The 22,648-nt window shown below is 39.4% G+C and overlaps 1 protein-coding gene across 3 annotated transcripts in view; it reads left to right on the top strand.

Annotated features, from left to right (window-relative positions):
- Positions 1–22,648, top strand: part of LOC128644033 (disintegrin and metalloproteinase domain-containing protein 10-like) — a 158,642-nt gene that overhangs the window by 24,065 nt on the left and 111,929 nt on the right. The window contains exon 2 of one of the 3 annotated variants that reach the window (XM_053696795.1): positions 2,917–3,070. The exons of 1 other annotated variant lie outside the window; for it this stretch is intronic. In XM_053696795.1, coding sequence (XP_053552770.1) covers positions 2,917–3,070 — 154 coding nt within the window. The remainder of the gene's footprint in view (positions 1–2,916; positions 3,071–22,648) is intronic. One more of the 3 variants, XM_053696796.1, reaches the window with a different exon arrangement.

The following is a 22,648-nucleotide window of genomic DNA, read 5'->3' as shown; positions in this document are numbered from 1 at the left end:
GTCGGACATGATCCGCTGAGCAGATCATGTCGGACAGACCGATGATAAATTGGCTCCATAGTATTTTGTGTCCTGGTCATGTGAATTCCTTCTATCTTCAATTTCTGGTATTCTAGCTTCAACCTCATCTAGTCTATTGTTAAATTGTCTTACTTCAATAGATAAGGCTGCAACATCCTGTCTTTTTTGGTCAAAATGGGGTAGCATTGTGGCAGATATTTCTCTTACCAGATGTTGTATAACTATCTTCATTTGGACTGGGGGAATTTCTTCTACTTTGCCATCTTGAGATAGTGTATTATTAATTTTGATCTTGTTTTTATCTTTTCTGGGCGGCAATGTGGGAGATTTGTTTTTAGCTGAATGGACAAATTTCTCCATGAAAGACCACTGAGATTGTGGATATGTGTTCAAAAGGCTAAGACTTAGATTAAGATATGAATTTGAATGTAATCCTTGAGCAGTGAATAATTATCTTCTAACTTGTGAAAATAGAGAATAAAGGTGTAAATATATGTGTAACAAACTCAAAAAAGAGGGAAAAAAGGGAAACCCTCTGTGATCAATAAGTGTGTAGGTAAAATTACCTTAAGGTGTATTCAAAAAATAAAGTTAGTATGGTGAGTGCTCAAAAATAACTTAATAATACTTATGAGGAGAAACATATGAGATTTTTAGCTCCCTTCAAGTTATGCTTTAGAAAAACCTATTCAACTTAATTAGGTTAGTATGACATCTTTCAAGTGTTTAAGATCTTACAATAATTTCAATATAATACAAGAAGTACTTTATGACCGCTTCCACCTATATCCCAATCCAATCCAAACAAGATGTTCTATACACAGGCTTAACCAATAGAAAACAATCCCTGAGCTTTATTTAATAATTGAGGTCTTGCTATGGTTCCTATGAGGTACAAAAAACTTTTTAGCAACCTCCACCTATTTCAGATATTCTATAGGTACTACAGACTGAAAGTGTATATTTACCCCACCTTGAGATTTGCATAAAATAATTAGACACTAACAGTATAGTTATTCACAATGAAAGATATTTGTGGAAAGAGAGCATTTAAGGTCTTATCTCCCTGTTAGACATGTGTAGTTAAATACTCTAATCAGGGCTTTTTGTCAAACGTAGTATTTCAGAAATAACACTGCTTAAAATAAAACACTTTTACTACATTTTTTACCTAAACCATTACAGAAGTCTATGGTCAGAGATATAGAGAGAATCTCAGCTTCAAGACCCTGCAAGCATGACCACTTTATGTTAAATAAACCTTCTAACTGTTGAATATATTCTGCTGTACTTGGGGAGTAGCTTTGTATTACACACTGGCTCTCCCTTTCCTAAATGAAGGACCATACAAGCTAAAAATTTGTAACACAATAATTGTCCTCTTTAACAGAGTCCACCTGTTTTTGTTTTTTTTCCACTGAGGAAACACACAAAGCTTTAACTGGCTAGCAGTCTTCTCAGGACTAGGGCCTTTCTCTTTTAGCTATTAGAAGATCTCAAGACATTAAAGCTTGTGAATCCAAGATTTTTCCAGATTCTAACACAGCAACAGTTTTCTTCACTGGGGTATGTTGAACCCTAAGGGGGAACTTATGCAGCTCTTTCTGCCTAGATCAAATAATCAGCTCTGGGTACTGCACACTTGTCATGCCTCAAAAAGTGAACCTTAGGCTTGTAAGTCACAATGGATCTTCACCCACCCTATAGGTAGCCCAGACCCTTTTAACCTTGCTTACTGTGCTTACATCCTCTGGATAAAAAATGAAAGAAGAAAGGGTCTCTTAATTGGTTTTCTTCACTGGGGGTTCTGGGGGGGACTTGTCTTAGAAAAGTTGAGTATAATCCCTTATTGGCCTTGGTTTATTTAATGCTACACAAATAGCAAGTTCAAGGGAAATGTACATATGTAGATGTCCCACAAAATCTTCACCCTCCCGCAGCAAGCTTCCCAGACTCACTTAACCAGGTGACCTTATAGATTTATACATGCCAGCAAGATGGATAACATTTTGTTGTGAATATCGCATACCAAGTTTTTGAGTCTGTGTCCAGGAGACTCTATATGGCCTATATAAAAGGATGACTGGACCAAGCAACAGGTGGGGTGCTTTTAAGATATCCTTGCTGCTTCTCTCTGTGGCTATTCTCAAGCAGGGGTACCCGCAAGGGAGTGTGACAGGCAGCGTGTGGGAGCGGCAGCAGCAGTCTCTTTTTCGGGCTTCACTTCAGCCCCTTTGCTTGCTTACGAGAAAGATGTGTGTGTACGTCAGATCTGCTGATGTACCTACCAGAACCCCTCACCAGCTTCTGTCTGTCTCATGCCCTTCACAGGAGAGTTGAAAAGACAGTTAAAGGGACAGTATAGTCATAATTAGACATTCATGATTAAGAAAGAGCATACAATAAACAACTTTCCAATTTACTTCTATTATTAAATTTGATTCCTTCTAATGTTATCCTTTGCTGAAAGTGTGGCGGAGTTAAAAGATTTTTTTTTTTTTGGCCTTTGATAAATGAAACCCCATGCCTGGTATGATTCTGCTTTGTGATAACACTGAATAGCCATGAAATACCCATTTTGGCAACTTTACAATATAGGATCATGTTAGAGGAGTGAGTTGGTATTTGTGTTTTATTTATACTGAATATAAGAAATACATATACTGAGTACAAGGTATACATAATATTATGTAATATAAGTGATATAAGTAAGTGCAAAGATTTTATGAATATACAAAAAATAATTAGTGCTAACTGAGCTTCCTAATCTTTTATAAGCATCAATAATTCCCAGTTTGACTAATATCTGGAACAGCAAAAGATTGCAGTAACCTAGCATAAAACATCATTTTTATTATTTGAATAATATAATAATATCTTCTTTATATCACTTAGTAGGAACCCAGCATAACAAGACAAGACCGTTTCTAAAATATTATGAATTCCTATCATATGACCACAATGCCCTAGATGAGAATCACATGAGATCTAAAAGAGCCACACAGCAAGAGGAAAGAACAGTTTCCTTGGAGTTCTTGGCATATAGAAGGTAAAGACAAGCAAATGTATTTTACTATCTTCTTGGTACGGTCACTTAGTAACAAATCACGCAGCATGGCAAATAGATGTGCAGCTCTGTCTAGTTGTGCAAAGTGTGTGACTATTATTTTACATACAAATTATACAAAAAATGCCCACAATACAACTGTCATAGGCAGGACAATGGTACTGAGACAACTGTGTCTGACTTATCTTCTATCCCTTTTTAAAGAAATGCTGGTGATGACTTGAACCAATAGATCACTGGCAGATTTAATATGACTGATTTTATGGTTTTTCCCATTTTTGGGGAAAAATAATGCCATTTAGCTAACATTAGCATAAATAATTATGCTGTTTAGCTCAGAAACTTAGACAGCTAGAGCTAGGACTGATTTAGTTTATTATTTATTTAAATAAGATTCTCACTCACTTAGAAGCAGTTTCACCAGAACAGGGCCTTACTTTTCTGGGCCACACCATTAAAATTCCATGGGCAAGATTACATATGCAGCGTCGCCCACAAAAGCCAGCGCCGCCGGTTTTTACGCAATTTTGGTATCACATATACAGCGCCGCATATAAATGCGGAACGTATATTTCACCCGTCAGCCGCAATATTTATTCCCATAAGCTAACATAGAACCGCGTCGCAAATCGGTATCACATATTCAGGGCAAGGACTTACTCGGCGAAAATGGAGACATTTTACTCCATTTTTACCTCGCCACACATAGGCAGGCGCAGCAAGCCTTGCACTTAGTATGTGAGCACCGTAACTCCCGTAACTGCCTGAAAATATTAACACCTAACGCATGCGCAATATCTATCTACCTCCTGAAAATAACTGACACCTAACGCATGCGCAATATCTACCCGTCAACCACAATCCCCCACTGTAATGACTAATAAAGTATATTAACCTTTAATCCGCCATTAACCCACATCTGAACTAATAATAGTATTAATCCCTAAATTAACAACTCCCCACAACGCAATATCCCTAATTAAAGTATTAACCCCTAATCCGCCATTCACACACATCGCAAACTACCTAATAAATCTATTAATCCCTAAATCCGCCAACCCCAACATCGCAAACTACCTTTTAAAGCTATTAACCCCTAATCCACCAAACTCACACAACGCAATAATGCTAATAAATCTATTAACCCCTAAACCGCCAAACCCCACAACGAAAATAACTAATTAATAAGCCCACTAACCTTACACCCCCTAAATTAACCCGATTACATAAATTGAAATAATACTAAATTACAATTAAAATAAAAAAACTAACATTACTTATTAAAGATAAAAAACTATCGCCTATATAATGAGTTTTGCGTTAACAGGGGTGCGGCGCTAACGAGCAGTTTATGCTCACTGCTCACTTACAGACAGCGCTGGTATTACGGGTTTTTACAAACCCGGCGTTAACAGCAAAAAAGTGAGCGTAGTGCAAAATTTAGCTCCACATCTCACCTCAATACCAGCGCTGCTTACGTTAGCGGTGAGCGGGTAAAACGTGCTCGTGCACGATTTCCCCATAGGAATCACTGGGGAGAGCCGGCTGAAAAAAAACCTAACACCTGAAAAAAAGCAGCGTAAAGCTCTTAATGCAGCCCCATTGATTCCTATGGGAAAAATAAATTTATGTCTACACCTAAGACTCTAACATAAACCCTGAGTCTAAACACCTCTAATCTTACACTTATTAACCTCTAATCTGCCGCCCCCGACATCACCGACACCTACATTATATTATTAACCCCTAATCTTCTGCTCCAGACACAGCCGCCACCTACATTATACTTATGAACCCCTAATCTGCTGCCCCCAACATCGCCGAAACCTACCTACACTTTTTAACCCCTAATCTGCCGCCCCCAACGTCGCCACCACTATAATAAACATATTAACCCCTAAACCTGTCTAACCCTAAGCCCCCCTAACTTAAATATAATTTCATTAAATATAAATAAAATTACTACAATTAACTAAATAATTCCTATTTAAAACTAAATACTTACCTATAAAATAAATCCTAAAATAGCTACAATATAACTAATAGTTACATTGTAGCTAGCTTAGGCCTAGATTTAGAGTTTGGCGTTAGCCGTCAAAAACCAGCGTTAGAGGCTCCTAACGCTGGTTTTTACCGCCCGCTGGTATTTGGAGTCAGTCATGAAAGGGTCTAACGCTCACTTTCCAGCCGCGACTTTTCCATACCGCAGATCCCCCTACGCCATTTGCGTATCCTATCTTTTCAATGGGATCTTTCTAACGCCGGTATTTAGAGTCTTGGCTGGAGTGAGGGTTAGAAATCTACCGACAAGACTCCAGCAGCAGAAAAAAGTCAGTAGTTAAGAGCTTTTTGGGCTAACGCCAGTTCATAAAGCTCTTAACTACTGTGCTCTACAGTACACTAACACCCATAAACTACCTATGTACCCCTAAACCGAGGCCCCCCCACATCGCCGTCACTCGATTAAATTTTTTTAACCCCTAATCTGCCGCTCCGTACACCGCCGCCATCTACGTTATCCCTATGAACCCCTAATCTGCTGCCCCTAACACCGCCGACCCCTATATTATATTTATTAACCACTAATCTGCCCCCCCAACGTCGCCGCCACCTACCTACAATTATTAACCCCTAATCTGCTGACCGCACCTCACCGCTACTATAATAAAGTTATTAACCCCTAATCCGCCTCACTCCCGCCTCACTAACCCTATAATAAATAGTATTAACCCCTAATCTGCCCTCCCTAACATCGCCGACACCCAACTTCAATTATTAACCCCTAATCTGCCGACCGGATCTCGCCGCTACTATAATAAATGTATTAACCCCTAAAGCTAAGTCTAACCCTAACACTAACACCCCCCTAAATTAAATATAATTTAAATCTAACAAAATAAATTAACTCTTATTAAATAAATTATTCCTATTTAAAGCTAAATACTTACCTGTAAAATAAACCCTAATATAGCTACAATATAACGAATAATTATATTGTGGCTATTTTAGGATTAATATTTATTTTACAGGCAACTTTGTATTTATTTTAACCAGGTACAATAGCTATTAAATAGTTAAGAACTATTTAATAGCTAAAATAGTTAAAATAATTACAAAATTACCTGTAAAATAAATCCTAACCTAAGTTACAATTAAACCTAACACTACACTATCAATAAATTAATTAAATAAAATACCTACAATTATCTACAATTAAACCTAACACTACACCAGGTACAATAGCTATTAAATAGTTAAGAACTATTTAATAGCTAAAATAGTTAAAATAATTACAAAATTACCTGTAAAATAAATCCTAACCTAAGTTACAATTAAACCTAACACTACACTATCAATAAACTAATTAAATTCAATACCTACAAATAACTACAATTAAATAAACTAACTAAAGTACAAAAAATAAAAAAGAACTAAGTTACAAAAAATAAAAAAATATTTACAAACATTAGAAAAATATTACAACAATTTTAAACTAATTACACCTACTCTAAGCCCCCTAATAAAATAACAAAGACCCCCAAAATAAAAAAATGCCCTACCCTATTCTAAATTAAAAAAGTTCAAAGCTCTTTTACCTTACCAGCCCTGAAAAGGGCCATTTGCGGGGCATGCCCCAAATAATTCAGCTCTTTTGCCTGTAAAAAAAAACATACAATACCCCCCCCCAACATTACAACCCACCACCCACATACCCCTAATCTAACCCAAACCCCCCTTAAATAAACCTAACACTAAGCCCCTGAAGATCTTCCTACCTTATCTTCACCATGCCAGGTTCACCGATCCGTCCTCCGAAGTCTTCATCCAAGCCTCCGAAGTCTTCATCCAAGCCCAAGCGGGGGCTGGTGATCCATAATCCGGCTGAAGTCTTCTATCAAGCGGCGGCTGAAGAGGTCCAGAAGAGGCTCCAAAGTCTTCCTCCTATCCAGGCAGAAGAGTAGATCCGGACCGGCAACCATCTTCTTCAAAGCGGTGACAAGCGGCTCCATGTTGAAGACCTCCGGAAGTCCGAATGAAGGTTCCTTTAAGGGACGTCATCCAAGATGGCGTCCCTCGAATTCCGATTGGCTGATAGGATTCTATCAGCCAATCGGAATTAAGGTAGGAAAATTCTGATTGGCTGATGGAATCAGCCAATCAGATTCAAGTTCAATCCGATTGGCTGATTGGATCAGCCAATCAGATTGAGCTCGCATTCTATTGGCTGATCGGACTTAGGACGTCGCAAGAAGAGGATAGATCCGCGCCGGAGGTCTTCAACATGGAGCCGCTTGTCACCGCTTTGAAGAAGATGGTTGCCGGTCCGGATCTACTCTTCTGCCCGGATAGGAGGAAGACTTTGGAGCCTCTTCTGGACCTCTTCAGCCGCCGCTTGATAGAAGACTTCAGCCGGATTATGGATCGCCAGCCCCCGCTTGGGCTTGGATGAAGACTTCGGAGGCTTGGATGAAGACTTCGGAGGACGGATCGGTGAACCTGGCATGGTGAAGATAAGGTAGGAAGATCTTCAGGGGCTTAGTGTTAGGTTTATTTAAGGGGGGTTTGGGTTAGATTAGGGGTATGTGGGTGGTGGGTTGTAATGTTGGGGGGGGTATTGTATGGTTTTTTTTTACAGGCAAAAGAGCTGAATTATTTGGGGCATGCCCCGCAAATGGCCCTTTTCAGGGCTGGTAAGGTAAAAGAGCTTTGAACTTTTTTAATTTAGAATAGGGTAGGGCATTTTTTTATTTTGGGGGTCTTTGTTATTTTATTAGGGGGCTTAGAGTAGGTGTAATTAGTTTAATATTGTTGTAATATTTTTCTAATGTTTGTAAATATTTTTTTATTTTTTGTAACTTAGTTCTTTTTTATTTTTTGTACTTTAGTTAGTTTATTTAATTGTAGTTATTTGTAGGTATTGTATTTAATTAGTTTATTGATAGTGTAGTGTTAGGTTTAATTGTAACTTAGGTTAGGATTTATTTTACAGGTAATTTTGTAATTATTTTAACTATTTTAGCTATTAAATAGTTCTTAACTATTTAATAGCCATTGTACCTGGTTAAAATAAATACAAAGTTGCCTGTAAAATAAATATTAATCCTAAAATAGCTACAATATAATTATTCGTTATATTGTAGCTATATTAGGGTTTATTTTACAGGTAAGTATTTAGCTTTAAATAGGAATAATTTATTTAATAAGAGTTAATTTATTTCGTTAGATTTAAATTATATTTAGCTTAGGGGGTGTTAGTGTTAGGGTTAGACTTAGCTTTAGGGGTTAATACATTTATTATAGTAGCGGCGAGATCCGGTCAGCAGATTAGGGGTTAATAATTGAAGTTAGGTGTCGGCAATGTTAGGGAGGGCAGATTAGGGGTTAATACTATTTATTATAGGGTTAGTGAGGCGGGAGTGAGGCGGATTAGGGGTTAATAACTTTATTATAGTAGCGGTGAGGTGCGGTCGGCAGATTAGGGGTTAATTATTGTAGGTAGCTGGCGGCGACGTTGAGGGGGGCAGATTAGGGGTTAATAAATATAATATAGGGGTCGGCGGTGTTAGGGGCAGCAGATTAGGGGTACATAGCTATAACGTAGGTTGCGGCGGTGTACAGAGCGGCAGATTAGGGGTTAAAAAAAATATGCAGGGGTCAGCGATAGCGGGGGCGGCAGATTAGGGTTAATAAGTGTAAGGTTAGGGGTGTTTAGACTCGGGGTACATGTTAGGGTGTTAGGTGCAGACATAGGAAGAGTTTCCCCATAGGAAACAATGGGGCCGCGTTAGGAGCTGAACGCTGCTTTTTTTTTTCAGCTCAAACTGCCCCATTGTTTCCTATGGGGGAATCGTGCACGAGCACGTTTTTGAAGCTGGCCACGTCCGTAAGCACCGCTGGTATTGAGAGTTGCAGTTGCGGTAAATATGCTATACGCTCCTTTTTTGGAGCCTAACGCAGCCCTTCTGTGAACTCTAAATACCAGCGGTATTTAAAAGGTGCAGCCAGAAAAAAGCACACATAGCTAACGCACCACTTTGGCCGCAAAACTCTAAATCTAGGCGTATGGGTTTATTTTTATTTTACAGGCAAGTTTGTATTTATTTTAACTAGGTACAATAGTTATTAAATAGTTATTAACTATTTAATAACTACCTAGTTAAAATAAAGACAAATTTACCTGTAAAATAAAACCTAACCTAAGTTACAATTACACCTAACACTACACTACAATTAAATTAATTACCTAAATTAAATACAATTAATTACAATTAAATAAACTTATCTAAAGTACAAAAAAACAAAACACTAAATTACAGAAAATAATAAACAAGATTTTTAAACTAATTACACCTAATCTAATCCCCCTAACAAAATAAGAAAAGCCCCCCCAAAATAAAAAAACCCTACCCTACACTAAATTACAAATAGCCCTTAAAAGGGCATTTTGCGGGGCATTGTCCCAAAGTAATCAGCTCTTTTACCTGAAAAAAAAATTACAACCTCCCCCCAACATTAAAACCCACCACCCACACAACCAACCCTACTCTAAAACCCACCCAATCTCCCCTTAAAAAAACCTAACCCTAACCCCCTGAAAATCACCTTACCGGGAGACGTCTTCACCCAACCGGGCCGAAGTCCTCAACGAAGCCAGGAGAAGTCTTCATCAAAGCCGGACGAAGTGGTCCTTCAGACGGGCAGAAGTCTTCATCCAGACGGCATCTTCTATCTTCATCCATCCGACGCGGAGTGGGTCCATCTTCAAGACATCTGACACGGAGCATCCTCTTCTTCTGACGGCTAAACACAGAATGAAGGTTCCTTTAAATGATGTCATCCAAGATGGCGTCCCTTCAATTCCGATTGGCTGATAGAATTCTATCAGCCAATCGGAATTAAGGTAGAAAAAATCCTATTGGCTGATGCAATCAGCCAATAGGATTGAACTGGCATTCTATTGGCTGATTGGAACAGCCAATAGAATACCAGCTCAATCCTATTGGCTGATTGGATCAGCCAATAGGATAGAACTTCAATCCTATTGGCTGATTGCATCAGCCAATAGGATTTTTTCTACCTTAATTCCGATTGGCTGATAGAATTCTATGAGCCAATCGGAATTGAAGGGGCGCCATCTTGGATGACGTCATTTAAAGGAACCTTCATTCTGTGTTTAGCCGTCGGAAGAAGAGGATGCTCCACGTCGGATGTCTTGAAGATGGACCTGCTCCACGCCGGATGGATGAAGATAGAAGATGCCGTCTGGATGAAGACTTCTGCCAGTCTGGAGGACCACTTCGCCCAGGTTGGATGAAGACTTCTCCCGGCTTCGTTGAGCACTTCGGCCCGGTTGGGTGAAGACGTCTCCTGGTAAGGTGATCTTCCGGGGGTTAGTGTTAGGTTTTTTGAAGGGGGGATTGGGTGGGTTTTAGAGTAGGGCTGGTTGTGTGGGTGGTGGGTTTGAATGTTGGGGGGAATTGTAATTTTTTTTTCAGGTAAAAGAGCTGATTACTTTGGGGCAATGCTACGCAAAAGGCCCTTTTAAGGGCTATTTGTAATTTAGTGTAGGGTAGGGCTTTTTTTATTTTGGGGGGCTTTTTTTATTTTGTTAGTGTAATGAATTAATTCACGGTATCAATTCAATCCTTTGTATGGATCACAACTGTGGATGATAGGTTTTGTATCACTTAGCTGTAAATTAACATATGGATAAATGTTAATTTTAGGGCACAAAGTGAGTTTATTTTGAATTCACAAACTTGGATTAATCTGTGAATAGGTGAAGAATCTCTCACTATGTTTATACTTGCAAATAATAAAGTATAAATTTCCACACTGGAAAAATAGCAATGAAGATTTTATGCTGGTAATATAATTCTAAGTACAGCCAAAATGTTTAGGAAACCACTGAGACCACACTACCTGCATATAGAGATTAGCAGGAAAATGTTCTGTAGCAGCAGAGTGTGTGAATCAGTGAGACAGGCTGAGACAGAATGGTAGAACAGCTGATATGAAATCTACTTGTAAGCTGAGCCGTCTGGAATAGTTGTGATGTCACTGCTTAGGAATGTCTTGCTGTGAGCAGCTCCGTGTTTGCTGAAACTTGCAATGCAGACTGGCAGTTGAATTAGAGGTAAACAGCTTACCGGGAATTGTAACAGTATCAATCTTGCAAATTGTGACAAGCAGGTCACGCTGTTGTAGAGTCAATAAATCACTTGATAAACTTCAGCAGTAGCGGAGCAGAAGTAGCAAGTTCTGCCTAGGCAGAAAGCAATCCAGTTTCCTTGTAGAAATTCAGGTTAAAGATTTAGGAATAAACTTTCTAAGGTTTGAAATAGCTGGAGCACAAAACATGTGCAGGGAGCTCAGTTAGGTTGATTTCTTAATCACTAAGCACCTGGCTGGCCTCAAGAGTAACTTTAAATAGGGTAAGGGGTTGGCCTGAGTTTGTAAAGGTGGTATAGAGAGATTACAGCCTTTCTGTAAAGGTGGAACAGAATTCCTGACAGAATGCCCCCTTCAGGCATGCCGTCCCACGGCTTGCATGCGTGGTCTTTCGGGATTCCGTCGATGGAACTGAGAGATAAGTCTTGGGGCATTGACATGGTTAACGGGTTCCCATGTGTCCTCGTCAGAGGAATATCCTTTCCACCTAACCAGGTACTGAAGTTGACCCCTGTTGATGCGTGAGTCTAGTATGTTTCCTACTTCATAAATATTATCCTCTAGAATTTGTGTTTTTGGAGGTAATACTTGGGTGCTGTTAATAGCTGCTGGTTTTAGTGAGGATACATGAAAAGTGGGATGTATACTTAAAGATGAGGGTAAGCGAAGGGTTATAGCATTTTGATTGACGACTTTAATAATCTGGAAGGGTCCAACAAACAGAGTAGCTAACTTCTTACTGGGAAGTTGTAGTTTTAGATTTTTCGTGGAAAGCCAGGCCCAATCTCCTATGGAATATTGTGGAGAAGGTCTTCGCCTGAGGTCGTAGTACTTCTTTTGTACAGCTTGAGCTGTCTGGAGGTTTTCTTGGAGTAACTTCCAATTCTCGTGTAAATGGTCAGCTAAATCTTCAACGTTTGGGTTACAACAGGATTCCGTTGTTGTTAAGACCATCTTTGGGTGAAATGCGTAATTTGCGTAGAAAGGTGTCATTTTACTAGAGGAGTTAAGGGAGTTGTTGTAAGCAAATTCAGCTAGAGAGAGGTATTTATTCCAATCCCCCTGATGGTAGGCACAGTAACACCTCAAGTACTGTTCAAGCCACTGGTTTAATCGTTCAGTTTGGCCATTAGTCTGGGGGTGGTAAGCAGTACTATAACGATGGTCGATTTGGAGTTTCTGGCATAAGTTTCTCCAAAAACGAGAGGTGAACTGCGTGCCTCTATCGGTGGTGAGAATCTCTGGAATTCCATGGTACTTTACTACATTATCAATGAATAACTGAGCTGTTTCGGCTGAGGTTGGGAGTTTGTGGTGGGGTACAAAATGAGCCATTTTAGTGAGGAGGTCAATTATAACCAAGACTGTATTCATTCCGGCGGAAGTAGGTAATTCAACAATGAAGTCTAGGCCTAAGTGAGTCCAAGGTCTTCCAGGGACTGGTATTGGCATGAGTAATCCATATGGGGGTCTTTTTTCGGATTTTGATGTAATACATCTAGTACAAGCCTGTACATAGAGGCGAATCTCCGGAGCCATTCCTGGCCACCAGTAAGCCCTACTTATTAGCTCTTGAGTTCTCTGGATCCCAGGGTGTCCAGAGAGAGGAGTATCATGATGTTCTCTAATGATGTATTGTCTTAAAGTAGTCGGAACATACAACTTATTTTGTTTGTAGTAGAGACCATCCGATCCTATACGTAGATCAGGTGGAAGTTCCTGTTCAGTTTGCAAGGCTTTTTTAAACTTGGTAGCTGTGGTGGTAATGCTTCCAATGTATGAGTCGTGTGGAATTATAGCCGAAGGGGTTTCGCTACAATCGGGTTTAGGGTCTCTACGGGATAAAGCATCTGCCTTACCATTACGAGAGGCTGGCCTATATACTATCTGAAATAGGAATCTACTGAAATAGAGACTCCACCTCACTTGTCTTGAGGAAAGAGTCTTATTCCTTTGTAAATATTCCAAATTTCTATGGTCTGTATACACTATTATTGGTAGTTGAGTTCCTTCTAGTAGATGTCTCCAAGTCTCGAAAGCTCTTTTGATGGAGAGAAGTTCCTTTTCGCCTATGGGGTAGTTTCTTTCGGCGGGGGACATCATCTTGGAAAAGAAGGCTATCGGATGTAATGGATGCATTAGGCTTTTTCTCTGAGAAAGAACTGCTCCCAAAGCATAATCAGATGAGTCTACTTCGAGGAAGTATTGGAGATCAGGATTGGGGTGATGTAAAATGGGTGCTGATGTAAAAGAGGATTTCAGATATTCAAATGCTTCTGCTGCCTTTTCATTCCAAAGAAATCTGGAAGTGCAACCAGTAAGCGAGGTCAATGGTTTAGCTATACCAGAATACCCTTTAATGAATTTTCGGTAGTAATTACTAAACCCTAAAAACCGCTGTAGATCCTTGCGGCTTTGTGGGGTAGGCCAGCTCTTTACCGCTTCTACTTTGTCTTGTTGCATTTGAATGCCCTCGGATGAGATATTGTATCCCAAGAAGGAGATCTTTTCAGCATGGAATATACATTTTTCGGCCTTGGCATATAATCGATGTATTTGAAGTCTGGATAGAACCCAGCTGACGTGTTTGATATGGTCTTGTAAATTCTGGGAATAAATGAGAATGTCATCCAGATAGACCACTACACATATGTCAAGGAGATCCCTGAAAACATCATTGATGTAATGCTGAAAAGTTGCAGGAGCATTACATAATCCAAATGGCATAACCAGGTATTCGTATAGGCCATATCTCGTTCTAAACGCAGTTAACCATTCATCTCCCTCTCTTATGCGAATGAGGTTGTAGGCCCCCCTGAGGTCCAATTTGGTGAATATCTTAGCTTGATGGAGTCGCTCAATAAGTTCAGGAATTAAGGGGAGTGGATACCTGTTTTTAACGGTAACTTTATTGAGCTCTCTATAATCAATGATCGGACGTAGTGATTTATCTTTGTTTCTAACAAAGAACATACCAGCTGCCGCAGGAGACACGGACGGCCTGATGAACCCTTTTTTTAAGTTTTCGTCTAAATAGCCTTTTAAATGTGCTAATTCAGGTTGGCTTAGAGGGTAGAGATGACCATGTGGTATTACTGAACCAGGTTTCAGATCTATAGGGCAGTCATAGCTACGGTGTGGAGGTAGTGTTTCTGCCTCCCTCTTACTAAATACTTCGGTATATTGTGAATATACTTCAGGTATATCTGTAGTTTGTTCAGCTATGTGGATGGTATGTGTTGAATGGTAACAATTTGTTTTACAATGAGAGGAGTTCAAAGTGACTTTTAGGGTTTTCCAATCTATGGAGGGTTCATGGAGACGTATCCACTGAATACCTAGAACGATTGGAAAAAGAGGAGAAGGTAAAACATCAAATGACATGTATTCGAAATGGCAGTTTTGAGTGGTAACCATTAAAGGAACCGTGTGGTGTGTTATCGGACCGCTAGCTATGTATGTACCATCCACAACACGAATGGAGACAGGAGAGCTTTTTTTTTCAAGTGGTATTTTATTTGCCTTAACAACCTCTATGTCTATATAATTCCCATGTGCCCCAGTGTCGAGAATGGCCTCAGAAGATAGGCGTCTACGGTCCCACTGCAAAGAGAGAGAGATGAAACAATAATTGGGTTTGTTCTGCTGTGAGGTAGTACAATTGGTTAGCAGACACTTACTTTTCTTGTTTTTCAGAAGAATGGGGCAGTCCTTGACTGAATGTGCTGGACTAGCACAATAAAGACACAACGAGAGAGTTTTTCTTCTTTGCTTTTCCTCAGTAGACAGAGGACCCCTCAAGAGCCCTATCTCCATTGGTTCCTGAGATGTCCCACCACTACCTACGGGTACTGCGGAAGTGGGGGTCTTACGATAAGTAGGTTCTGGACCATGGCGTTCAGACTTCCTCTCCCTTAGGCGCCTGTCTATTTGCATAGATAATCTCATCAATGCTTCCAATGTCTCAGGTAGCTCCACTCTGGCAAGCTCATCTTTAACACTATCAGAGAGTCCCAGTCGGAATTGATTTTTCAAGGCTACCCTGTTCCATTGAGAGTCCGTTGAATACTGTTTGAACTCAGTAATATACTGTTCAACTGGTTTCGTACCCTGTTTGAGGGCTCTCATCTTTGTTTCTGCTGTAATCTGTGAATTTGTATCAAGGTATAGCTCATCCATGGCCTGAAGAAAGTCTGGGAGAGAGAATAGAATGGGGCTGTTAGATTCATAGTATGAGTCCGCCCATATCCTGGGTTCTCCTCGCAGATAGGAGATCATAGTCAAAACCTTTAAATGGTCGGTGGGATAAGTCTTTGGTTTGAGTGTGAAAGTGAGCAAACAGGCATTTTTGAACTGACGATAAGTTCTTCTGTCCCCAGAGAATAAATCAGGACTGGATATTTGTGGCTCAGGATGAGTGTCTTGTGATGGTGTTTTGTGTCCTATGGAATCTCTAATGACCTTTCTTAGAGTTTCATTTTCTATTTGTAAACTGTTCATAGCTTGACCTAATTGGTCCACCTTCTGTGACAGTTCATAAACCACCTGTGGTAAATCCACTGGATCCATCTTACTGGCTTAGTGATTCTGTAATGAATTAATTCACGGTATCAATTCAATCCTTTGTATGGATCACAACTGTGGATGATAGGTTTTGTATCACTTAGCTGTAAATTAACATATGGATAAATGTTAATTTTAGGGCACAAAGTGAGTTTATTTTGAATTCACAAACTTGGATTAATCTGTGAATAGGTGAAGAATCTCTCACTATGTTTATACTTGCAAATAATAAAGTATAAATTTCCACACTGGAAAAATAGCAATGAAGATTTTATGCTGGTAATATAATTCTAAGTACAGCCAAAATGTTTAGGAAACCACTGAGACCACACTACCTGCATATAGAGATTAGCAGGAAAATGTTCTGTAGCAGCAGAGTGTGTGAATCAGTGAGACAGGCTGAGACAGAATGGTAGAACAGCTGATATGAAATCTACTTGTAAGCTGAGCCGTCTGGAATAGTTGTGATGTCACTGCTTAGGAATGTCTTGCTGTGAGCAGCTCCGTGTTTGCTGAAACTTGCAATGCAGACTGGCAGTTGAATTAGAGGTAAACAGCTTACCGGGAATTGTAACAGTATCAATCTTGCAAATTGTGACAAGCAGGTCACGCTGTTGTAGAGTCAATAAATCACTTGATAAACTTCAGCAGTAGCGGAGCAGAAGTAGCAAGTTCTGCCTAGGCAGAAAGCAATCCAGTTTCCTTGTAGAAATTCAGGTTAAAGATTTAGGAATAAACTTTCTAAGGTTTGAAATAGCTGGAGCACAAAACATGTGCAGGGAGCTCAGTTAGGTTGATTTCTTAATCACTAAGCACCTGGCTGGCCTCAAGAGTAACTTTAAATAGGGTAAGGGGTTGGCCTGAGTTTGTAAAGGTGGTATAGAGAGATTACAGCCTTTCTGTAAAGGTGGAACAGAATTCCTGACAGTTAGGGGGATTATATTAGGTGTAATTAGTTTAAAAATCTTGAAATTTGTTTATTATTTTCTGTAATTTAGTTGGGTTTTTTTTTTGTACTTTAGATAATTTTATTTAATTGTAATGAATTGTATTTAATTTAGGTAATTAATTTAATTGTAGTGTAGTGTTAGGTGTAATTGTAACTTAGGTTAGGTTTTATTTTACAGGTAAATTTGTCTTTATTTTAACTAGGTAGTTATTAAATAATTAATAACTATTTAATAACTATTGTACCTAGTTAAAATAAATACAAAGTCGCCTGTAAAATAAAAATAAACCCTAAGCTAGCTACAATGTAACTATTAGTTATATTGTAGCTAGCTTAGGGTTTATTTTATAGGTAAGTATTTAGTTTTAAATAGGAATTATTTAGTTAATTGTAGTAATTTTATTTAGATTTATTTAAATTATATTTAAGTTAGGTGGGGTTAGGGTTAGGGTTAGACTTAGGTTTAGGGGTTAATAACTTTATTATAGTGGCGGCGACGTTGGGGGCGGCAGATTAGGGGTTAATAAATGTAGGTAGGTGGCGGCGATGTAAGGGCCAGCAGATTAGGGGTTAATAATATTTAACTAGTATTTGCGATGCGGGAGTGCGGCGGTTTAGGGGTTAATATATTTATTATAGTGGCGGCGATGTCCGGTTTGGCAGATTAGGGGTTAAAATATTTATTTTAGTGTTTGCGATGCAGGAAGGCCTCGGTTTAGGGGTTAATAGGTAGTTTATGGGTGTTAGTGTACTTTTTAGCACTTTAGTTAAGAGTTTTATGCTACGGCGTTGTACCATAAAACTCTTAACTACTGACTTTTAAATGCGGTACCAGTCTTGACAGGAGAGGGTCTACCGCTCACTTTTTGTCAGACTCATAATACCGGCGCTATGCAAGTCCCATTGAAAATCTAGGATACGCAATTGACGTAAGTGGATTTGCAGTATTTCCGAGTCTGGCCAAAAAAGTGAGCGGTACACCTGTACCTGCAAGACTCGTGATACCAGCGGGCGTTAAAAAGCAGCGTTGGGACCAGCTAACACTGCTTTTTAAGCCTAACGCAAGACTCATAATCTAGCCGTATGTTTAAATTAAGCTAAAATTATATAAAATAAAAAAACATTACATAAAATAATAAACAAAATTATATAAAAAAAAATTATACCTAATCCCTATCAAAATAAAAAAGCCCCCCTAAATAAAAACACCCCCTAATCTAATACTAAACTACCAATAGCCCTTAAAAGGGCCTTTTGTAGGGCATTTCCCTAAGTTAAACAGCTCTTTTCCTTGAAAAAATACTAAGTCCCCTCTCTAACAATAAAACCCCCCACCCACCAAACCTCCCAAAATAAAAAACCTAGCACTAAAAAATCCTAAACTACCCATGGGCATTTGTATGAGTATTGGCCTTAAAAGGGCATTCAGCTCTTGTAAGATTGCCCAAAGTCCCTAATCTAATTTTTTTTTAATATTTAAAAAAAAAAAAAAAAAGCCTAATTCTAACCCCCAGATAGGTACTCACGGTTCCTGAAGTCCGGCGGAGATGGTCCTGTTCCAGCCGGTGAAGTCTTCTTCCAAGCGGGGACCTCTTCTTTCTTCATCCAGGACCAAGGACCGGCGACAGCGGAGCAATGGAGTGTGGAGTATCCTCTTCGTCCGATCGCCGCCGTACACTGACTATTGAATGCAAGGTATGCAGTTAAAAATTGCCGCCCTTGCTTTCCTATTGGCTGATTTGATTCTTCAAATCTATTAACTTCTAAACTGTCAAACCCCACAACGCAAATAACTAATCACCAAGCCCCCTAACCTAACACCCCCTAAATTAACCCCATTACATAAATTAAAATAATACTAAATTACAATTGAAATAAAAAAAAACTAAAAATACAAAAAATAAATGTAATTGCGCCCCGGATAAGTATTATTATTATTGCCCAATACCAAAGTTGCCTTTCCTCTTCTGATCATCAAGTAATAAAAATAAGAGATTGTCTTGTGTTTACATTTTTGCTGTCTAGTGCAAACAAACATGTCACATTCATATAGTTTCTAAATGAAGAGAAATTTTAGGTTTTGAGGAATATTGTTTCAGATGTTTATCTATGGCCTGTGATCTGAAATCTATTATAAGGAACTATAAACATTTGATTTTTTTTTTTAGTAGATACATTGGCCCCTAGTTATCAATGTCTGTCGGACCTGATCAGATAGTGCGGATCAGGTCCGACAGACATCGCTGAATACGGCGAGCAATACGCTCGCTGTATTCAGCATTGCACCAGCAGCTCACAAGAGCTGCTGGTGCAACGCCGCCCCCTGCAGACTCGCGGCCAATGGGGGTGGGTGTCAATCAACCCGATCGTACTCGATCGGGTTGATTTCTGGCGATGTCTGTCCGACTGCTCAGAGCAGGCGGACAGGTTATGGAGCAGCGGTCTTTGTGACCGCTGCTTCATAACTGCTGTTTCATAACACGGGGCATCAAGCTCCATTCGGAGCTTGATAAATATGCCCCATTATATATTGGGACCTAATATATTTTGTGAGACTCTTTAAATATTTGAAAATATTCTCTGTAAGTTGTTTTTTTTACAAAGTGTCTCAATATTTGGTTAAGGCTCCTCTAGGCTTTTTATTTTCTCACTCTCTCTCATATCAACAACAAAAACACAGAGAAAACTAATATTCATTTATTTTTACAGCATTAATAAATTCTTGCTATGTTTGCAACCCCCCCCCCCATCCATGACCCTTCATATTCTGATTTTCTAAAGGACATAAAAAACGAAATAAATGTTAAATAGAATGATGTTTCTAAAATATTGAAAAAAATAAGTGTAGTTTTAGGGGCCGATTTATCAATCCCCGTATGCATCTGTTTTAGTGCGAGCCTTCAGCCTTGCTGGAAACAGGAGTTAAGAAGAAGCGGTCATAAAACCGCTGCTCCTTAACTCGCCCGCCACCTCTGAGGCAGCAGATAGCAATCAGCCTGATCGGATACGATCGGGTTGATTGACACACCCTGCTAGCGGCCGATTGGTCGCGAATGTGCAGGGGGCGGCATTTCACAAGCATTTCACTTGTCCATAAAGCAGTGTCCAGGTTAAAATCTTAAATTATTTAATGCCCCTTTTAATTCTCCTGGGTCGCTCTCCCTCAGTCATTTTCTCTTCTTTGAAGCTCATGTTATTTATTAATCCCTCCACCCTCTCTGTGTTGCTTTTTATATATAATGATTCTGGGTTACCTATAACAATTTATTGTCTGGCTACCTTACTGTCTCTCCGCTAACAGCCATGCCCTTATTTTTTATGCTTTCAACTTCCCCTGAAGCCTCAAAGGTTCGCCAACTTACTAACTCCTTTTACATTTCACAATGGTCTGATTCTCCAAGTTCCCCTTAAGGACACACACCTTATCTGATCTTTAGACCCCAATATTCTGTCCCTCACTTGACCAACTTCCCCCCATTTCAGCCTACTGACCACTATCTACTAACAAGCAGCATCACTACACTTACTGCTCTCACAACTCACAACTTTCAGCTCACAACTCACAACTTTCAGAAGACCTCTTCTCTCCACCATCTCACTTTATTTCATTCCTACTATGAGCAGTTTATCTCTCATTATAATTCCACAACAACGATGCCCCTCCCACTAAATGCCTGCAGCATTGGAGGAAAACTTCAGCTGACCTTCTGCACTACAAGTTTATCTTATGCTTCTACTCTAACCACATTTACCATTTTAAAGGGACAGTAAATGTTGTAATCAATGTAACATTGGGTCATTGAGAAAGTGAGAACATACGAAACGCGTTTGACCTAATTTGTCTTGTACTTACTTTTACCTTGAGCACTGAATAAAGCCTAATTCTTTGGCATATACCCTGGCATCTTACTTTTAACCCAGATAGGAATTGTGCATAAGGAACTGGATTTCTTCTATGGTTTTGCTTTGGGAGTTAGTGGAGACTCCTGTTGTTCCTGGGCACTGGACTGTGGTGATGCCGTTTCTGTGGGGACCGCTGAGGCTGTGACAACAGTTCAGCGTGAGGAAGTTCAGCTGATGTTTCTGTGGGGACCGCTGAGGCTGGGGCACCAGTTCAGCGTAAGAAAGTACAGCGTTATCAATAAGCAAGTGGAGCTGTGCACGGGGGCGGCAGACGGAGATTCGAATCGCTTACCTTATTTTCCTTCCCTCCTACTAAATGCCTGCAGCATTGGAGGAAAACTTCAGCTGACCTTCTGCAGCTTTATCTTTACTTTTACTCTAACCACATGTACCATTTTAAAGGGACAATAAATGTTGTAGCCAATGTAACATAGGGATATGAAAATAGATTTTAAAATAACTAATTTAAGAGCTAAAACTATACTTACCTAATTAGCGACACCATCCTCTTCAGTGCTGCAGTATTTTAAATAGAGGGTCTCGGGCTCTCTGTCAAATTACAGCATGCCCGATTATGCCATTCAACTACATGTAGCATGTTCCCACACTAGGTAAAGCAGTTGACAGTAGTTGGCACGCTACATGTATTTGAATAACGCAGTAGGTGTGCACTCAATTCTTTTTAAACCATTTTAAAATTAATCTGCAGTGCATACAGTCACAACAAAGTAAAGAAGAAGTAGATACCTATATGTATAAATAGATATCAAAAAGAATGACACAGGCAGCACTTGCAGTGAAAATAAAATGTTGCACTGAAGAGTATGGCTTCACTAACAAAGTAAGTATAGTTTTAGCCCTTAAATTCATAATTTCCAAATTTCTTTTTATACGGAAGGCTATCCCAGTTACATAATTCTGCACATAGTGTGGAATGTATTTAACAACTGTCCATAATGTTTATATATCATGCTCTGTCTTCTTCCCACTACCTCCCCCACCTCTTGGCCCTGGACATTGTAAACATCACCAAAGAGTCTATTCAACATGGAACAACACCCTACCACAATAATGTCCATGTCAAAGATGTGACCACATGCAATCTTAGAAACTACAGTTTCTCAACTTTAGAGGGGTGGATTAAAATCATACCAGACTATTTTGACTGGGGTAATTGACAGCCCCTGCTCTTGCGAAATTGGTTGCAAGGGGTGGGGTTCTTTGGGCTCGTCTTGATCTCAGTCGAAAACATTGTCGGTGTGGGCCATAATAAATGTAGCCTATGTGCATGACATAGGGTAGACATATAGGGGTATATTTATCAATGTGGAGCGGACATGATACAAAGTAGCATATAATGTCCACTGCACATCAATAAATGTCGATAGCATATGTTGTCTGCATTTATCATTACACCAGCAGTTCTTGTGAACTGCTGGAGCAATGCCGCCCCCTGCAGATTCAATCGGCCGCTAGCAGTGGGTGTCAATCAACCTGATCGTATTCAGTCGTGTTGATTTCTGTCCGCCGCCTCAGAGCAGGCGGCCAAGTTATTGAGCAGCGGTCTTTAGAAACAAGGGGTCTCAAGCTCCGTACGAAGCTTGATAAATATGCCCTGTTTGGTTTTTCATTTTCATTACATACCTTGAAATCTAAACATGGCTAATCAATATTTAAGACATAACATTGGATGAAACACATTTCACTTATATTATCCAGCCAGTTTCATCTTCTTCTCTATTATTCATTATCCCTCTCATATTTAACATGATTACATTATTTTCAAATACATGCAATGGCTCTTTGCTTCTTAGCAGGCAGTCTGGAGAAGATGTAGAGGTGTTTTCTACTAGAAGATAATTAGGAAGTTTACATTTTCAAACAAACTTTATTAGTATATAAATGTGTCTGGTATAAATATGTACTCAGTGCATTCTGAGTAGCTTTCACTTTTTATTGTTTAACCAAATTAA

This window comes from Bombina bombina, unplaced genomic scaffold (assembly GCF_027579735.1).
Source record: "Bombina bombina isolate aBomBom1 unplaced genomic scaffold, aBomBom1.pri scaffold_656, whole genome shotgun sequence".
NCBI lineage: Eukaryota > Metazoa > Chordata > Amphibia > Anura > Bombinatoridae > Bombina > Bombina bombina.
The sequence above is the reverse complement of the archived record's forward strand: the minus strand, read 5'-3'. Positions and strand labels throughout refer to the sequence as shown.